Source organism: Hemitrygon akajei, chromosome 11 (assembly GCF_048418815.1).
Source record: "Hemitrygon akajei chromosome 11, sHemAka1.3, whole genome shotgun sequence".
Taxonomy (NCBI): Eukaryota; Metazoa; Chordata; class Chondrichthyes; order Myliobatiformes; family Dasyatidae; genus Hemitrygon; species Hemitrygon akajei.
The window spans coordinates 171153521-171174504 of NC_133134.1; the positions used below are offsets into that span (position 1 = coordinate 171153521).

At 51.4% G+C, this 20984-nt stretch overlaps 1 protein-coding gene across 2 annotated transcripts in view; it reads left to right on the forward strand.

The window, feature by feature from the left end:
- Positions 1 to 8231: 8231 nt before the first annotated feature.
- The window catches only part of snta1 (syntrophin, alpha 1), a 37603-nt gene continuing 24850 nt past the window's right edge, over positions 8232 to 20984 (forward strand). The window contains exon 1 of one of the 2 annotated variants that reach the window (XM_073062256.1): positions 8232 to 9224. In XM_073062256.1, coding sequence (XP_072918357.1) covers positions 8786 to 9224 — 439 coding nt within the window. In that variant the 5' untranslated portion in view covers positions 8232 to 8785. The remainder of the gene's footprint in view (positions 9225 to 20984) is intronic. The other variant, XM_073062255.1, reaches the window with a different exon arrangement.

Sequence of the window (20984 nt, forward strand, 5' to 3'; positions counted from 1 at the left end):
GCAGCCTTTCCGTTTCCTCAACACTTCCTGCTCCTCCACCTATCTCGGTGTCATCCGCAAACTTAGCCACAAAACCATTTAATCCATAATCTAAATCGTTAATATACAATGTAAGAAGAAGAGGCCCCAACAATGACCCCTGTGGAACACCACTAGTAACCAGCAACCAACCAGAATAGGATCCCTGGTTTCCCACTCCTTGCTTTCTGCCTATCAGCCAATGCTCCACCCATTGCAATATATTTCCTGTAATTCCATGGGCCCTCATCTTATTAAGCAGCCTCTTATGCAGCACCTTATCAAAGGCCTTTTGGAAATCCAAATACACAATATCCACAGCCTCTCCCTTGTCAGTCTTATTTGAGATTACCTCAAAAAATTCCAATAGGTTGGTGAGGCAGGATCTTCCCTTCATGAAACCATGCTGGCTTGGGCCTATTTTGTCATGCACCTCAAGGTATTTCATAATCTCATCCCTGAGGATCGACTCCAATAACTTTCCAACTACCGATGTCAGACTAATAGGTCTGTAATTTTCTTTTTGCGGCCTTCCAGTCCTCCGGAACCATGGCGGAGTCTACTGATTCCTGGAAGATTATTTCCAATGCCTCCACAATCTCCAAAGCCACCACCTTCAGAACTCATGGATGCACTTCATCCAGTCTGGGAGACTTATCTATCCTTAGTCCATTTAGCCCCATTCTTCTAAACCTGCACAGACCTATCAAACTTTCCTTGTATGTTAACCCTTTCATTCCTGGGATCATTCTTGTGAACCTCCTCTGGATCCTCTCCAATGCCTGCACATTTTTTCTTGGGCAAGGGGCCCAAAACTGCTGTCAACACTCCAAATGTGGTCTGACCAATGCCTTACAAAGCCTCACCATTACATCCTTGTTTTTGCATTCTAGTCCCCTTGAAACGAATGCTGTCATTGCACTTACCTTTCTTACCTCAGGTTTTTACATTTTCTCGCCATTTTGAAAACAATCCATGCTTGTATTCCATGCACTTCCCTACATTATATTCCATCTGCCACTTTTTTGCCCATTTTCTCAACTGGTCCAAGTCCTGCTTCAATACTATCTTCACCTATTTTCATATTTTCCATGAACTTGACATCAAAGACATCAATTCTTTCATCCAAATTATTGACATACAATGTGAAAAGAAGCAGTCTCTGCTGAGTACCACTAGTCACCAGCAGCCAACCAGAAAAAGCCCCATTTATTCCTCAAAATGAGAAAATCTGCAGACACTGGAAATCCAAGTAACACACAAAGTGCTGGACCAGGCAGCATCTATGGGAGAAAAAGTACAGTTAATGTTTTGGGCCAAAGCCTTTTGGCAGGACGGTCCTAATTTAGGACTATTTCATCATGGCTGATCCATTTTCCTTCTCAGCCCTGATGTGGAAATTCTTACATCTGGGCAGACTATCTGGTTGTGGAACTTTATTTCCCGTTGTTGTATTATATTTTGCATTATAAAATTCTGCCTCCATTCAGAATAGAAAACTCCCAACTTGAACCAAGAGAAAGTTCACAGAAAGAAAGTGTTCCCTGGGTGAGGAGGGAGCTTTGTGACCAACAGATGAGGAGAACAAGAGATGGTGGTCAGGGGTTCAGGAAAGATCAGGCCAGATGATCAAGATGGCATTCAATAGTTCAACGTACACTAATCAAAGTATGTGTATCATATACAACCTTGAGACTCATCTTGCGGGCAGCCACGGAACAAAGTAGAGTCCAGATGCCAGCACCATCTGGGGTTTGGCATTGATGAGGATTTAGTGGCAGGTGAAGTGTGAATTGCTGCTGGTTGTATGAACTGATCCCAGTTATCAGTGGGTTAAAAGGCAAGAACCCCAGCTAGAATCGTTAGTGACTCTGCAAAGTGTGAGACTCCTTTATCTGGCCCTTGTCTACCCTCACCTGCATGGAACGGCCCATTTCTCCCACCCCCTCTGACCAGAGGACTCCAGGCAAGACCTGAGTGAGGGGTGCAGAGCAGGAGACTGCAGGACAAGCTCCACATCTGTACTACTCCAGCTATGTAAGCGGAGGAGTGTGGGAACAGATGGTTCACACAGTTACTGCAGTCCTTTACAATTGGCGTGTTTGGCATTCCATTCAAACCACTTACTCACGGCTACTGATGACTAAAGCATCAGTTTTTTGAAATGAGACGTGGGAGTACAGGACTCGTACATCTTGGGACGTGCTGAAGAGTTTTCCAGCTGATGCTCCTGCCCCCAGTGGTGGGAAAACATGTCAAAGCAGCAGTGAGAACAATGAGCAGACAAGCTGCTGTTTCAGCAACATGCCATTCAACCCATCCACTCTGTGCTGACGAAGCACCCAGTTACACTCATCCAATCCTGAATGACGTACACAAGATGCTGGAGGAACTCAACGGGTCAGGCAGCATCTAGGGAGGGTAATAAACAGCTGAAATTTCAGGCCCAGACCTTTCACCAGACTCTCCTTCCTGATGGGGTTGTCACATCCTGGTGAAGGGTCTCGGCCTGAAACATTGACTGTTTCATAGTTGCTTCTGAGTTCCACCAGCATTTTGTGGGTGTTGCTCTGGATTTCCAGCATCTGCAGAAACTCTTGTGTTTGTGTTCATCCAATTCAATTTTATTTCCTTGTTTTCATGTGAATGCCCACAAGAAAATGACTGAAGGTAGTATATGGTGACATGTACATACTTTGATAATAAATTTCCTTTGGGTTTATCCTCCTTGTGTTTCCCAGATTTGACTGGACATTGGGAAGAAGCTGTTTTCAGTTGACAGCACGGGTACTTTTGCCACCTCCTGAGTGAACTGTTCAATAATCTGTCCAAATCAGGGCTCCCAACATTTTTAATGCCAAAAACCCCTACTATCAACCAAGCGATGCATGTCCAGGTTAGGACATCGAAGTCAATCGTCTGTGGACTGGGCTTGCCCCAGAGGGATGTTTCACGTCTATGGGCTCATCCTAGACTGGGTGAGTCTCTGTCTGTAGGAACAGTACCTGAGCGAAGTGATGGTCTGGAGATAACAGAACTGCTTGAACCTGGTGAGAAAACTAAATCAAATTCTATCGGCCCATCTAGCCCGTTTCATCATTCAATAAAATCATGACTAGTTTATTTTATAATTCCATTTACCAGTCTCCATATTCCTGAGTGTCTTGGCTCACCAGACTCTCCTCTGTGTTACCTCTTACGTTGGCTGGCTGCCTAAACACATTTTTTCAGGAGAGTGTTCCCATTAATATGGGATAGGAAAGTGTGAGGTGTCGTATGTTGAGAGAGCAAATTATACAGTTCATAACAAGATGCATAACAGCATTGATGGACAGAAGGATCTTGGGGTCCAAGTCCATAGTTCCCTGAAAGTATTTGCACAAGTAGGTATGGAGGCAATGAGAGTGTATTGCACACTTGCCTTCAGTTGGGACATTGAGTAGGAGTCAATTAGTCATATTGCAATTGTATAAAACAGTTTCAGCTGCATTTGGAGTAATGTATGCATTTCTGGTCACCCCATTATAGGAAGGATGTGGAGGCTTTGAAGAGGATGCAGAAGAGTGGATTAGAAGGTATAGGCTGGACAAACCTGGGTTGTTTTCTCTGGAGCATCAGAGGGTGAGGTGAGGTCTAATATAATTATGGAGGAGTAGATAGGTGGACAAGTCAGTCTCTTTTCCTGGGTAGAAATGACAGATACTAGAGTACCTGGAACAGGATAGGTGGGGAACTGGTATGAAATGTCATTTTAGAAACTGTTTTGCATGGAATAGAGGGATAGAGATGATGTACAGACAGAAAAGACTTCGTTTAATTTGGCATCATATTCAACACAGACATTGTAGGCTGAATGGCCTCTCCTGTGCTTTTCTGTTATATTTAAGTCACTTGCTGGTAAATTGTAACTTTTACATTGTGTGCTTGATGGGAAAGAGACTACACAACATCATGATGGTAGATTTAGATGGGGAAAGATAGCAGCAAGCTTGACAAAATCACTAACACCAGTATGAAGTGGTTTTGCTGAATGGCCTGCTTCTATCCTCTATATCCGGTGTAATCCAGGGAGCACATTCCAGCTAACAAGACTCAGCCAGCTCCATCATGGGCACTAGCCTCCCTATTGTTGAGGACGTTTTCAAGAAGGCACCATCCATCAGTAAGGACCCCCATGACCCAGGACATGCTCTCTTCTCATTGCTACCATCAGGGGGAGGTACAGGAGCCTGAAGACACACCTTTTGCCATCAGATTCCTGAACGGTCCATGAAGACTACCTCACTATTTCACCCTAGTTATTTATTTTTATATATTATTGTAACTTTAAATGATTTTATGCATTGCACTGTACTGTTGCCGCCAAACAAATTTCTCACATATGTGAGAGATAATAAAACTGATTCTGAAAGATGGGTTACCTTTAACTTTAGGAACGGTGAGGATAAGGACATTGTGAAGGCAGAGGGGATTAGTTGCATTGTCCGTTTGATTACTAATGTGATTGGCTCAGCACAAGATTGTGGACCGAAGGGCCTGTCCTGTACTGTTCTATGTCACGTATACACAACATGCCTTGTAATTCTTTTTACAGCTGTGCGGAACAACCATTGCTCTGAGCAGGAGATATTTACACAGCCTGAAAACTGCAGCACTTTAAATGTTATTTTTTGTAATATGCATACTACGAATATTTAAAATAAAACAGAAAAATACATTTTTGATTTTATTTTTTAATTACAACCATTACAGCATGGAAACAGGCCATCTTGGCCCTTCTAGTCTGTGCCAAACGCTTAGCTCTCACCTAGTCCCACCGACTTGCACCCAGCCCATAACCCTCCATTCCTTTCCTGTCCATAAACCTATCCAATTTTTTTTTAAATGACAAAATCGAACCTGCCTCTACCACTTCTACTGGAAGCTCGTTCCACACAGTTACCACTCTCTGAGTAAAGAAGTTCCCCCTCCTGTTACCCCTAAACTTTTGCCCCTTAACTCTCAACTCATGTCCTCGTTTGAATCTCCCCTACTCTCAATGGAAAAAGCCTATCCACGTCAACTCTATCCCCCTCATAAATTTTAAATACCTCTATCAAGTCCCCCCTCAACCTTCTACACTCTAAAGAATAAAGACCTAACTTGTTCAACCTTTCTCTAACTTAGGTGCTGAAACCCAGGTAACATTCTAGTAAATCTCCTCTGTACTCTCTCTATTTTGTTGACACCTTTCCTATAATTCGGTGACCAGAACTGTACACAATACTTCAAATCTGCCTCACCAATGCCTTGTACAATTTTAACATTACATCCCAACTCCTATACTTAATGCTCTGATTTATAAAGGCCCGCATACCAAAAGCTTTCTTCACCACCCTATCCACATGAGATTCCATCCTCAGGGAATTATGCACTATTATTCCTAGATCACTCTGTTCTACTGCATTCATCAATGCCCTACCATTTACCATGTATGTCCTATTTTGATTAGTCCTACCAAGATGTAACACCTCACACTTATCAGCATTAAACTCCATCTGCCATCTTTCAACCCACTCTTCTAACTGGCCTAAATCTCTCTGCAAGCTTTGAAAACCTACTTCATTATCTACAACGCCACCTACTTTTGTATCATCTGCATACTTACTAATCCAATTTACCACCCCATCGTTCAGATCATTAATGTATATGACAAACAACATTGGACCCAGTACAGATCCCTGAGGCACACCACTAGTCACTGGCCTCCAACCTGACAAACAGTTATCCACCACTACTGTCTGGCATCTCCCATCCAGCCACCGTTGAATCCATTTTACTACTTCAATATTAATACCTAACGATTGAACCTTCCTAACTAACCTTCCATGTGGAACCTTGTCAAAGGCCTTACTGAAGTCCATATAGACAACACTGCTTTACCCTCGTCGACTTTCCTAGTAACCTCTGCAAAAAATTCAATAAGATTTGTTAAACATGACCTTCCACGCATAAATCCATGTTGACTGCTCCTAATCAGACCCTGTCTATCCAAATAATTATATATACCATCTCTAAAAATACTTTCCATTAATTTACCCACCACTGATGTCAAACTGACAGGCCTATAATTGCTACGTTTACTCTTAGAACCCTTCTTAAACAATGGAACCACATGAGCAATACGCCAATCCTCCGGCACCATCCCCGTTTCTAATGACATTTGAAATATTTCTGTCAGAGCCCCTGCTATTTCTACACTAACTTCCCTCAAGGTCCTAGGGAATATCCTTTCAGGACCCGGAGATTTATCCACTTTTATATTCCTTAAAAGCACCAGTACTTCCTCCTCTTTAATCATCACAGTTTCCATAACTTCCCTACTTGTTTCCCTTACTTTACACAATTCAATATCCTTCTCCTTAGTGAATACCAAAGAAAAGACATTGTTCAAAATCTTCCCCATCTCTTTTGGCTCCACACATAGCTGTCCACTCTGATTCTCTAAGGGACCAATTTTATCCCTCACTATCCTTTTGCTATTAATATAACTGTAGAAGCCCTTTGGATTTATTTTCACCTTACTTGCCAAAGCAACCTCGGATCTTTTAGCTTTTCTAATTTCTTTCTTAAGATTCTTTTAACATTTTTCATATTCCTCGAGCACCTAATTTACCTCACGCTGCCTATATTTATTGTAGATCTCTCTCTTTTTCCAAACCAAGTTTCCAATATCCCTTGAAAACCATGGCTCTCTCAAACTTATAACCTTTCCTTTCAACCTAACAGGAACATAAAGATTATGTACCCTCAAAATTTCACCTTTAAGTGACCTCCATTTCTCTATGACATCCTTCCCATAAAACAAATTGCCCCAATCCACTCCTTCTAAATCTTTTCGCATCTCATCAAATTGAAGGGTATAATTAAATACAGTACAACAAAGAAAATCATTTATATTTCATAAACTTTTTTTCTGGTGGTGTCCAACTCCAGCTGTGCAGCAACAAAGACTACGTGCACGGGAGAATTTCAGTTACTCCGTGGCCGCACACCCACGCTGCCCAAGGGGATGGGACTGGTTTAACTGGGCACATTGGACAGGATGTGTTTATGACTGTAATCCTGGGACTGCCTGTACTTGACCAGAGGCTTTCTGCCCCACCATTCACTTCTTCACAGTAATCATTGTTACACTTTTCTGCAGAGAAAGAGTGCATTTCCCCAGGTCCTCTGAATGGCCTTGCTGGAATTTGGAAGGTTTACTCGTTTGTCCTAGACTCCGTCATCAGCGATATTTCTCCATCTCTCTGCTCATCTTATCCTGGTGGTTTAGTTTGCTGGCCCCCCCTCTCTGGGGATGGAGATGCCTCTCAGAAACTAACCCTGCTTACTGAGATTACCACCAGGAGATGATAGACAGTGCAGAATGAAGGCTGATGTACGGGCATCAGCGTGACCTCCCCCGACTGGACTCAAGGGGCCGAATGACCCCCCCCCCCCCCCCATTCCTGCAGAGAACAGAGGTACTGGTGTTGGCCACTAGGTTCTGCAACACTCCCCATTCATTGAGAAGTGGTAGTTGTTCTGGCTGTGTCGGCCTTATAGTAGATAACAAATGGTTCAAAACTTTACAAGTTCCCCACGTGACTCTGTAGTGTGAGGAGGCATTGCTTCTGACTGGATGGACCAGACCAGCCCGTTGTCACCCCCGCACGTTAACGTACAGAGCCCAACTGCCCACTATCAATCCCACCGAGCTGGGGGGTGGGGTTCAGACACTGGAGACGAGGTGGGAGGACGGGACACAAGGATGGAAGGGACAGGGCAGCGCAATTTCAGGGGGTACCGAGAACGGAATGGGGTGGGGGGGGGGGAGACAGGCGGATGGGATGGAAGAAGAGGGGGTACCGAGGAAAATGGTGTTTGGAACCTGTACCGCTCTGTAATGTAGTTTCACTAGCGGAAGGTTCGCCTCCCGGGGCAGCCGAGACATCAGACGGCCTCCGTGAGAGCGGCGGTGAGGGAGCGCCGCAGCGTGGGAGAAGAGCGGCGGTGAGGGAGCGCCGCAGCGTGGGAGAAGAGCGGCGGTGAGGGAGCGCCGCAGCGTGGGAGAAGAGCGGCGGCGAGGGAGCGCCGCAGCGTGGGAGAAGAGCGGCGGTGAGGGAGCGCCGCAGCGTGGGAGAAGAGCTGCTGAGGGAGCGCCACCAAGGGAAGAAACTTTTTTGAGGGTGCGGTCCTTCAGATGGGCAGAGCACTCGGATGGTGATATCGCGTTCCCTGCTTTAGTTGAGGACAAGGAGCGGTTTGCCCTGGTACCATGTCGATATTTTTATAGCGACCGTTTTGCAAACTGAAATTCAGCGATTCTGTAAACGAGATTGTGCAGCAGGCGCGGGGCTCGGGAGTCCCGACCAAACTGAACAGGTGGAGTCCTTGGCACTGGACCCCTCTGCAGCTGCCCGAGGCTCCGAGCTCAGGAGGGGTGGGGGAGGCGGAATAGCGCTGTGAATCTCGGAGTCCGGAGCTCGGGGAGAAAATTGTTTGAGGTTTGGAGAAGAAAGAAACTTGTAGAAAGTTTTGAACAAGTTTCCGAAAGTTTCGAACAAGTTCGGAAAGAGTTGGAAAAAAGTTGTGGGGAAGTTTCGGGCGAGGTCGGGAATTGCGGTAGCGGCAGCGGGCCCTTTAACGGTGGGCGGGCCGGTGCCGAACTGCGAGAGGAGGGTCTCAGATCGCCGTCCCGGGCCCGGACACATACACGGACAGTCTGACCTTGCCCGGCGCTGCGATGGTGCTACGGAGCGGGCTGCTGGAGGTGCGGAGCCCGGAGCCTGAGCCCGAGCGCTGGCGGCGGCTTCTCGCTTCCCTGTCCGAGGAGTCGCTACGCCTGAGCCCGGCCGGAGGGGCGGGCAGCCCCGTGCTCAGCAACGGCGAGCCAGAGCCCGAACCGCCGGGCCCTGAGGCGGAGCCCGGCTCCGGCCGCAAGCGCACGGTGCGCATCGTGAAGCAGGAGTCGGGCGGCCTGGGCATTAGCATCAAGGGCGGCCGCGAGAACCACATGCCCATCCTCATCTCCAAGATCTTCCCGGGCCTCGCCGCCGAGCACAGCCGCCAGCTCTTCGTAGGCGACGCCATCCTGTCGGTGAACGGCACCGACCTACGGGACGTCACCCACGACCAGGCGGTACAGGCGCTGAAGAAAACGGGCAAGGAGGTGGTGTTGGAAGGTGAGGGCGAGGTGAAGAGAGACCCCCGGTGGTGAGGGGATGGAGACCCCAGGGGTGGGGGGAATGTCCCTGAGGTTGAGCTGTGGGGCGAAGAGACCCCGAGGTGGGAGACCCAGGGGATGAGGGGTAGGAGAGACATAGGTGGGTGGAGTGGATAGAATGGGGGTGAGGGGGTTGGCAAGAGAAGCTGGTGCATTTGGGGAGGGGACCCAATGTGAGAAGGCTGTAGTGATCCTGGGGAGCTGGCCCCAGGTGGAAAACTGGAGGAAGAGACCATGGTGGGAGAAGCTGTGGGTGGGGGAGAACAGCGTGAGGGTTGCAGGATGTAGACCCTGGCAGGGGAAGCTGAGGCAAGTCTGGGGGAAGGTCCTGGGGGCAAGGGAGGTGAGACCTCAGTGAGGGGGGATGACCCCCAATGGAGGTATTGAGAGGGGGGAAGACAAGATGGAGAGAGGGAGGAGTCTAGGGGGTGAGAGGGGAGGGGGAGATCTGGGTCCAGATAAGAGACCAGGTGGAGGGTGAGGGGAGAGAACAGTGTTTTGGTGGGGAGATCCAGGTGGCAAAGGAGACAGTTCCCTCCTGTCAGTGGTGGGAGGGGTGTGATGGGGGATCTCTGGGTGTGAGGGGTATTTGCTGATTCCCTCCGCCCGCCCCCCCCCCCCACCCACCAGCACCCCGAAACAGAACATCGATTCTGTTGATTCATTTTGTTTAGTCAGCAGCTATGGGTAATCAACACTCCGGCCGACAGTTGCTCACGTTTGTAACGCAGTCCGGATGTGTGGTTCATTTCCTGACGTGGGGAGGGTCAGTGGGGTGGAGCTGCTCTCCTGCCAGCCCTGCCCCTGGCCCTCACGATGTGTGCCTGTGGAGCGCGTTGGTCGCGTCCCCGCTGCGTGTGGATAGTGTTGGCCTGGTTTCAGAGAGGCTCAAACGTGAACTGTTACGGATAATCGTGTGTCCCTGCGGGGGTGGGGATGCTACACCTGTGGTTGGCATTCACGGTAAAATAGAATGGTTTCACAGTGATATGTGGATATGACAATGGGGTGGTAGGCTCACCTTCGGAGAGTCTGTGGGGAGAATAGCCTGTAAAGGAAAAGCCATTTCGGCCCATCGAGTCTGTACTGACCATTAACCAGTTGGTGTTGGCACTAAGACACGTATATTAAATTAGTAGCATAAAAGAGTAAAAAAGGAAAATAAATGGTGACGTTTCATTCTTCATTCAGAAATAACAGTGGGCACAACTGAGCAGGAAATACTCTCAAAGGGCATTTACAGGGCAAATTGTTTGTAGAGGTGCCTGGACTGCAATGCCAGGCTGGGGGTGAGGGGTGACAGGAATGGTTGACAGGTGTTTAGACAGAGGGTACAAAGATCATGTGCAAGCAGAGGGGACTCGGCTGTATTAGTAGGGTGGTCAGCACAGATACTGTGAGCTGAAGGATCTTTTCCTTCAACAGCTGTGCTGTTGTACACAGTGAGGAAGGCAAATGGTCTTTTGATCTCTATCGTGATAGGACTGGAGGTTTAAAAGCAGTCAAGATTTATTGAGGAGCCTTGTTGAGAGCATAACTGAATATAGTGTATATGGATTTCAGCAAGGCATTTGATAAGGCTAATCTTTAATTGTTACGCGGGCAGTCCAGACATCCCAAGTATAGGATGCTGGTCTTCAATAGGACACTAGAGCAAGGAGTTTTCGGCAGATGTATGGAACTTTGGAATCAGAATCACGTTTAATATCACTGGCATACTTCAGGAAATCTGTTGTTTTGTGGCAGCAGTACATTGCAATGCACAATAAGTAAACTGTACAACTATAAATCACTATTGTTAAAAATATTAAACAGAGCAAAAAAAAGTGAGGTGTTCATGGGTTCATTGTCTGTTGAGCAGTCTGATGATGGAAACATTGAGTGTGTGTCTTCAGGCTCTTGTACCACCACCTTGATGGTAGCAATGAGAGGAGACCATGTCCTGGGTGGTAGACAGATGCCACCTTTTTGAGGCATCACATTTTGATGGAACTGGCTGAATTTACAACTTCCTGCAGCTTTTTCCTGCATCTTGACCCCTCCATTCCAGACAGTGAAGCAACCAATCAGAATGCTTTCCACAGTAAATCTGTGGAAATTTGCTCGAGTCTCTGGGGGTGGCATACTGAATTGTTTGGGCCACGGCTGGAGTATTGTGCACAATTGGGGCCACTACTTCATTGGAAGGATGTGATCCCATTGCAGAGAATGTTGCCTGGCATGGCATGACAAAACAAGACAGGCTGAGACTGTTTCCTTTGGAAGGACGGCTCTGGGTTGACAGAATAAGAAGGAGCAGGGGGAGAGAGGTCAGAGGAAATGTTTCTTCAGAGCAGATGTGTGAGCAAGGCTGGAGGGATCAGGGAAGCCCAGTTCAAGTTCAAAATTAATTGTCATTCAACCATGTATGAATACCCATGAAAAGTATTACCCCGGGGACAAGGGGCAAAACACTTTGTTACCGGTATAGGCAACAGTCCCAACAGCTACACACAGCACAAGGCACAAATAGCACATACAAGATACAGTATTAGTAAAATACAGTCACACACAAACATATAGTCCAAATACCTGAGTCCACGACTGTTGTACAACTTGTCTTCTGCTGAACAAACACCAGGGGGCAGCACCGACTCCACCTCTCTTCTGGGCAGCTGTAAACAACAATACCACAGCATGAGGTCGAGTCCTGATGTGACTGACACCCTGTATCTTCCCCTTCTGGGCAGCTGTAAACAACAATACCACAGCATGAGGTCGAGTCCTGATGTGACTGACACCCTGTATCTTCCCCTTCTGGGTGGCTGTAAACAACAATACCACAGCATGAGGTCGAGTCCTGATGTGACTGACACCCTGTATCTTCCACTTCTGGGTGGCTGTAAACAACAATACCACAGCATGAGGTCGAGTCCTGATGTGACTGACGCCCTGTATCTTCCCCTTCTGGGTGGCTGTAAACAACAATACCACAGCATGAGGTCGAGTCCTGATGTGACTGACGCCCTGTATCTTCCCCTTCTGGGCGGCTGTAAACAACAATACCACAGCATGAGGTCGAGTCCTGATGTGACTGACGCCCTGTATCTTCCCCTTCTGGGTGGCTGTAAACAACAATACCACAGCATGAGGTCGAGTCCTGATGTGACTGACGCCCTGTATCTTCCCCACCATTTACCCCTGTTCTCCGTCAGTAAGTCAGTGAATTGGACAGTTGTTGGGGGATGTCAATGCTCTGGTCAGGCGAAGGGAGATGTTACAGGTATAGGCAGCTGGGATTAAGAGAATCCTTTGAGTATGCATAGTGTTTGAGTACATGAGGTAAATTAGGAGGGCAAAAGGAGAGACACCTTTGCCAGATGAGGTGAAGGGATTTAATGTGTATGATTGAATTTTCTGAGGATGTGACTAAACATATTGATGAAAGTAGAGCATTAGATGTAGTGTATATGGATTTCAGCAGGGCATTTGATAAGGTACCCAATGCAAGGCTTATTGAGAAAGTAAGGAGGCATGGGATCCAAGGGGATGTTGCTTTGTGGATTCAGAACTGGCTTGCCCACAGAAGGCAAAGAGTGGGTCATATTCTGCATGGAGGTCAGTGACCAGCGGTGTGCCTCAGGGATTTGTTCTGGGATCCTCTACTCATTGTGATTTTTATAAATCAACTGGATGAAGAAGTGGAGGGATGGTTTAGTAAATTTGCTGATGACACAAAGGTTGGAGGTGTTGTGGATAGTGTGGAGGGCTGTCAGAGGTTACAGCGGGACATTGATAAGATGCAAAACTGGGTTGAGGAGTGACGGATGGAGTTCAGCCCAGATAAATGTGAGATGGTTGGTTTTGGTAGGTTAAATATGATGGCAGAACATAACATTAATGGTAAGACTCTTGGCAGTGTGGAGGATCAGAGGGATCTTGGGGTCCGAGTCCATAGGAAGCTCAAAGCAGCTGCACAGGTTGACTCTGTGGTTAAGAAGGCATATGGTGCATTGGCCTTCATCAGTTATGGGATTGAGTTTAGGAGTTGAGGTAATGTTGTAGCTATATAGGACCTTAGCCAGCTAGTGGCGTAGTGGCATTGGCGCTGGACTTCGCAGCGAAGGCTCCCGAGTTCGAATCCAGCGGACTCCTTTGCACGCTTTCGATCCGTGCTGGGTTGAGCGTAGAGCTAGCAACTGGGCCTTGTAAAAACAAGAAAGCCTGCTGAGAAAACACCGTCACGACAGCGTCCTGATGACTCCACTCGGAGTTAAGGGCTTTCTTCTTCTTGTATATCGGACACTGGTCAAACCCACTTGGAGTACTGTGATCAGTTCTGGTCGCCTCACTACAGGAAGGATGTGGAAACCATAGAAAGGGTGCAGAGGAGATTTACAAGGATGTTGTCTGGATTGGGGAAAATGCCTTATGAGAATAAGTTGAGTGAACTTGGCCTTTTCTCCTTGGTGTGACGGAGGATGAGGGGTTAACTGACAGAGGTGTATAAGATGATGAGAGGCATTGATTGTGTGGATAGTCAGAGGCTTTTTCCCAGGGCTAAAATGGCTAGCACGAGAGGGCACAGAGATGCTTGGAAGTAGATACAGAGGAGAGGAGATCTCCCTCGGGATCAATAAAGTATGTCTGTCTGTATGTCAGGGGTAAGTTTTTTACGTAGTGAGTGGTGAGTGCGTGGAATGGGCTGCCGGCGACAGTGGTGGAGGCAGATACGATAGGTTCTGTTAAGAGACTCCTGGATAGGTACATGAAGCTCAGGAAAATAGAGGGTTTGGGTAAGCCTAGGTAATTTCTCAGGTAAGGACATGTTTGGCACAGCTTTGTGGGTGAAGGGCCTGTATTGTGCTGTAGGTTTTCTATGTTTCTGTGAAAGAAAATATGTAACCAGGGACAGAATCTGTGGAATTCATCACCACAGATGGTTATGGAGCCCAAGTCATTGGGATATTTAAAGCAGAGGTTGATTGGTTCTTGATTAGCCAGGGTGTCAATGGTTGCAGGGAGAAGGCAGGAGAACGAGTTTGAGAGGGATAATAAATCAGCCATAATGGAGCAACAGTGCAGACATGATGGGCCAAATGGCCTGATTCTGATCCTACGTCTCATGGTCTTATCAGTGGGCACAGATCTGGAGGAAAGGGTGGGAGGTTCACAGGAGATGTGGGGTAACTGTGGACACTGGATAACTAAGAACTGCAAGTTTCATTGATCCTGTTCAGTTTACAAATGTTTAGATTTGTTAAAAAACTAGAGTTATTTAAGGTGACCACAAAACCCACTAGATTGTCATTAAAAACCATGTAATTCACAGCTGACTATCGAGGAAGATCAGTCTTTACCCATTCTGTCAGACGTACTTCCAGAGGGTCCCTCTTTCCCTCCCTCGAAAGCCTCAGTGACCCCCTCTGTCCTAGGGCAGTTACGGATGGGGTCTGTCCGGCAGGGGTGCCTTTGTCCTGGGAATGAAGGTAAGGCGCTCCTCTGAGCTCCGGGGTGGGTGGGAGGGGGTAAACACTGGCGACAGGGTGTGGATTCAGAGAAGAGAGAATCCACCTCCTGCTCAGCTTCAGAACATACACCCTGTCATTCCATCACGGGTCACTGTGATCCTTGGCCTAATTTTAGACTGGGTCTGTGTTTGATGGTGGCTGGAAGCCAGCTGTTATTTGAGGGATCGACATTCCCTTGGTCGGCCTGAGTTCCGGCAATAGCTGTAGACCATCCAGGCGTGATTCACGGTCAGGACAGAGGCATAGAGACAAGAAGGTTATTGCCCTTCGCCTTTCTTTGCACACAGTTTACCTCCTGGCTTCATCAACCCCCTCCCCCCACCCTGCTGCTCCAAAGTGGCCGTCACATTCACCTGTGGGTGCATTAGGATGTACCTGACTTGTGAAAGGTGCAAATCTTTTCAAAAACTTCAGTGTACAAGTTGGGAGAGTGATGGGTCACTCCCCACTTCCCTGGGTGAATGTGGCATAGGGAGCCTAACGCAACCAGAACTGCCAGTCACCACCCTGTACTCTCCCCTGGCCTGTCACCCACCGGAACACCACCCTGTACTCTCCCCTGGCCTGTCACCCACCGGAACACCCCCCTGTACACCCCCTGGCCTGTCACCCACCGGAACACCACCCTGTACTCTCCCCTGGCCTGTCACCCACCGGAACACCCCCCTGTACACCCCCTGGCCTGTCACCCACCGGAACACCACCCTGTACTCTACCTGGCCTGTCACCCACCGGAACACCCCCCTGTACACCCCCTGGCCTGTCACCCACCGGAACGCCCCCCTGTACACCCCCTGGCCTGTCACCCACCGGAACACCCCCCTGTACACCCCCTGGCCTGTCACCCACCGGAACACCACCCTGTACACCCCCTGGCCTGTCACCCACCGGAACACCACCCTGAACACCCCCTGGCCTGTCACCCACCCGAACACCACCCTGAACACCCCCTGGCCGGTCACCCACCCGAACACCACCCTGTACACCCCCTGGCCTGTCACCCACCCGAACACCACCCTGAACACCCCCTGGCCGGTCACCCACCCGAACACCACCCTGAACACCCCCTGGCCTGTCACCCACCCGAACACCACCCTGTACTCTCCCCTGGCCTGTCACCCACCCGAACACCACCCTGTACTCTCCCCTGGCCTGTCACCCACCCGAACACCACCCTGTACACCCCCTGGCCTGTCACCCACCGGAACACCACCCTGTACTCTCCCCTGGCCTGTCACCCACCCGAACACCACCCTGTACTCTCCCCTGGCCTGTCACCCACCCGAACACCACCCTGTACACCCCCTGGCCTGTCACCCACCCGAACACCACCCTGTACACCCCCTGGCCTGTCACCCACCCGAACACCACCCTGTACACCCCCTGGCCTGTCACCCACCGGAACACCACCCTGTACTCTCCCCTGGCCTGTCACCCACCCGAACACCACCCTGTACACCCCCTGGCCTGTCACCCACCGGAACACCACCCTGTACTCTCCCCTGGCCTGTCACCCACCGGAACACCCCCCTGTACACCCCCTGGCCTGTCACCCACCGGAACACCACCCTGTACTCTACCTGGCCTGTCACCCACCGGAACACCCCCCTGTACACCCCCTGGCCTGTCACCCACCGGAACACCCCCCTGTACACCCCCTGGCCTGTCACCCACCGGAACACCCCCCTGTACACCCCCTGGCCTGTCACCCACCGGAACACCACCCTGTACACCCCCTGGCCTGTAACCCACCGGAACACCACCCTGTACACCCCCTGGCCTGTCACCCACCTGAACACCACCCTGTACACCCCCTGGCCTGTCACCCACCGGAACACCCCCCTGTACACCCCCTGGCCTGTCACCCACCGGAACACCACCCTGTACTCTCCCCTGGCCTGTCACCCACCCGAACACCACCCTGTACTCTCCCCTGGCCTGTCACCCACCCGAACACCACCCTGTACACCCCCTGGCCTGTCACCCACCCGAACACCACCCTGTACACCCCCTGGCCTGTCACCCACCCGAACACCACCCTGTACACCCCCTGGCCTGTCACCCACCGGAACACCACCCTGTACTCTCCCCTGGCCTGTCACCCACCCGAACACCACCCTGTACACCCCCTGGCCTGTCACCCACCAGAACACCACCCTGTACTCTCCCCTGGCCTGTCACCCACCCGAACACCACCCTGTACACCCCCTGGCCTGTCACCCACCTGAACACCACCCTGCACACCCCCTGACCTGTCACCCACCGGAACACCACCCTGTACACCCCCTGTCCTGTCACCCACCCGAACACCACCCTGTACTCTCCCCTGGCCTGTCACCCACCCGAACACCACCCTGTACACCCCCTGACCTGTCACCCACCGGAACACCACCCTGTACACCCCCTGACCTGTCACCCACCCGAACACCACCCTGTACACCCCCTGGCCTGTCACCCACCCGAACACCACCCTGTACACCCCCTGGCCTGTCACCCACCGGAACACCACCCTGTACTCTCCCTGGCCTGTCACCCACCGGAACACCACCCTGTACACCCCCTGGCCTGTCACCCACCGGAACACCACCCTGTACACCCCCTGGCCTGTCACCCACCGGAACACCACCCTGTACACCCCCTGGCCTGTCACCCACCCGAACACCACCCTTAACACCCCCTGGCCTGTCACCCACCGGAACACCACCCTGTACTCTCCCTGGCCTGTCACCCACCCGAACACCACCCTGTACACCCCCTGGCCTGTCACCCACCCGAACACCACCCTATACACCCCCTGGCCTGTCACCCACCCGAACACCACCCTGTACACCCCCTGGCCTGTCACCCACCGGAACACCACCCTGTACACCCCCTGGCCTGTCACCCACCCGAACACCACCCTGTACACCCCCTGGCCTGTCACCCACCCGAACACCACCCTATACACCCCCTGGCCTGTCACCCACCCGAACACCACCCTGTACACCCCCTGGCCTGTCACCCACCGGAACACCACCCTGTACTCTCCCTGGCCTGTCACCCACCCGAACACCACCCTGTACACCCCCTGGCCTGTCAACCACCCGAACACCACCCTGTACACCCCCTGGCCTGTCACCCACCCGAACACCACCCTGTACACCCCCTGGCCTGTCACCCACCGGAACACCACCCTGTACACCTCCTGGCCTGTCACCCACCCGAACACCACCCTGTACACCCCCTGGCCTGTCACCCACCGGAACACCACCCTGTACACCCACTGGCCTGTCACCCACCCGAACACCACCCTGAACACCCCCTGGCCTGTCACCCACCCGAACACCACCCTGTACACCCCCTGGCCTGTCACCCACCGGAACACCCCCCTGTACACCCCCTGGCCTGTCACCCACCGGAACACCACCCTGTACACCCCCTGGCCTGTCACCCACCGGAACACCACCCTGTACACCCACTGGCCTGTCACCCACCCGAACACCACCCTGTACTCTACCTGGCCTGTCACCCACCGGAACACCACCCTGTACACCCCCTGGCCTGTCACCCACCGGAACACCCCCCTGTACACCCCCTGGCCTGTCACCCACCGGAACACCACCCTGTACACCCCCTGGCCTGTCACCCACCTGAACACCCCCCTGTACACCCCCTGGCCTGTCACCCACCGGAACACCACCCTGTACACCCCCTGGCCTGTCACCCACCGGAACACCACCCTGTACTCTCCCCTGGCCTGTCACCCACCGGAACACCACCCTGTACACCCACTGGCCTGTCACCCACCCGAACACCACCCTGTACTCTCCCTGGCCTGTCACCCACCGGAACACCACCCTGTACACCCCCTGGCCTGTCACTCACCGGAACACCACCCTGTACTCTCCCTGGCCTGTCACCCACCGGAACACCACCCTGTACTCTCCCCTGGCCTGTCACCCACCGGAACACCACCCTGTACACCCCCTGGCCTGTCACCCACCCAAACACCACCCTGTACACCCCCTGGCCTGTCACCCACCCGAACACCACCCTGTACACCCCCTGGCCTGTCACCCACCGGAACACCACCCTGTACACCCCCTGGGCTGTCACCCACCGGAACACCACCCTGTACACCCTCTGCCCGTCGCCTGCAGCCTCAATGTGAACTCATGAGACCAACTGCAGTTACTCACACAGTCATCAAGTTCACGTTAACGGTCACCTGACTGTACTCATATCCAACCAAACCAAACGGTGTTCCTCCAGATCGCATAGCACCCAGAAAATATCTATAACACACAGCACTTAAACCAAAATATTACCACAAATATAATTCAAAATGCATGTGAAGCGTGCAGCAGTTGTAAACTGTCAACAGCTCCCTGCCCTGGCGTGGTATTCATTTGTCTCACAGCCTGAAGCCCCTGCCTTCCCACAATCTCTGTGCCAGGTAGGGTGAGAGCAGTGGGTGTAAAGGGTACCAGATCTGTAGGTTCCTCCCCCACCCAACACCTTCAACAGATTAGTGTAATTAGTGAAACATCACAACATGCAGTGAAAGTGTCGTTTGTGTCAACAACCAACACAGTCCGAGGAAGTGTCACCAGGGTTCCAGCACCAGCGTAGCACGCCCGTAACTCACTGACCCTGACCCAAGTCCCAGCAAACCCAGACCATGGATCCCATACCCCTCCCATCCATGTACCTATCCAAACTTCTCCCTGGTCCCATCGACCCACACCCGGACCATAGACCCCATACCCCTCCCATCCATCTACATCCAAACTTCTCCCTGGTCCCATCGACCCACACCCAGACCATAGACCCCATACCCCTCCCATCCATGTACATCCAAACTTCTCCCTGGTCCCATCGACCCACACCCGGACTATAGACCCCATACCCCTCCCATCCATGTACATCCAAACTTCTCCCTGGTCCCATCGACCCACACCCGGACCATAGACCCCATACCCCTCTCATCCATGTACCTATCCAAACTTCTCCCTGGTCCCATCGACCCACACCCAGACCATAGACCCCATACCCCTCCCATCCATGTACCTATCCAAACTTCTCCCTGGTCCCATCGACCCACATCCGGACCATAGACCCCATACCCCTCCCATCCATGTACATCCAAACTTCTCCCTGGTCCCATCGACCCACACCCAGACCATGGATCCCATACCCCTCCCATCCATGTACATCCAAACTTCTCCCTGGTCCCATCGACTCACACCCGGACCATAGACCCCATACCCCTCCCATCCATGTACCTATCCAAACTTCTCCCTGGTCCCATCGACCCACACCCAGACCATAGACCCCATACCCCTCCCATCCACGTACCTATCCAAACTTCTCCCTGGTCCCATCGACCCACACCCAGACCATAGACCCCATACCCCTCCCATCCATGAACCTATCCAAACTTCACCCTGGTCCCATCGACCCACACCCGGACCATAGACCCCATACCCCTCCCATCCATGTACCTATCCAAACTTCTCCCTGGTCCCATCGACCCACACCCAGACCATAGACCCCATACCCCTCCCATCCATGTACCTATCCAAACTTCTCCCTGGTCCCATCGACTCACACCCGGACCATAGACCCCATACCCCTCCCATCCATGTACCTATCCAAACTTCTCCCTGGTCCCATCGACCCACACCCAGACCATAGACCCCATACCCCTCCCATCCACGTACCTATCCAAACTTCTCCCTGGTCCCATCGACCCACACCCAGACCATAGACCCCATACCCCTCCCATCCATGAACCTATCCAAACTTCACCCTGGTCCCATCGACCCACACCCGGACCATAGACCCCATACCCCTCCCATCCATGTACCTATCCAAACTTCTCCCTGGTCCCATCGACCCACACCCAGACCATAGACCCCATACCCCTCCCATCCATGTACATCCAAACTTCTCCCTGGTCCCATCGACCCACACCCAGACCATGGATCCCATACCCCTCCCATCCATGTACATCCAAACTTCTCCCTGGTCCCATCGACCCACACCCGGACCATAGACCCCATACCCCTCCCATCCATGTACCTCTCCAAACTTCTCCCTGGTCCCATCGACCCACACCCGGACCATAGACCCCATACCCCTCCCATCCATGTACCTATCCAAACTTCTCCCTGGTCCCATCGACCCACACCCGGACCATAGACCCCATACCCCTCCCATCCATGTAC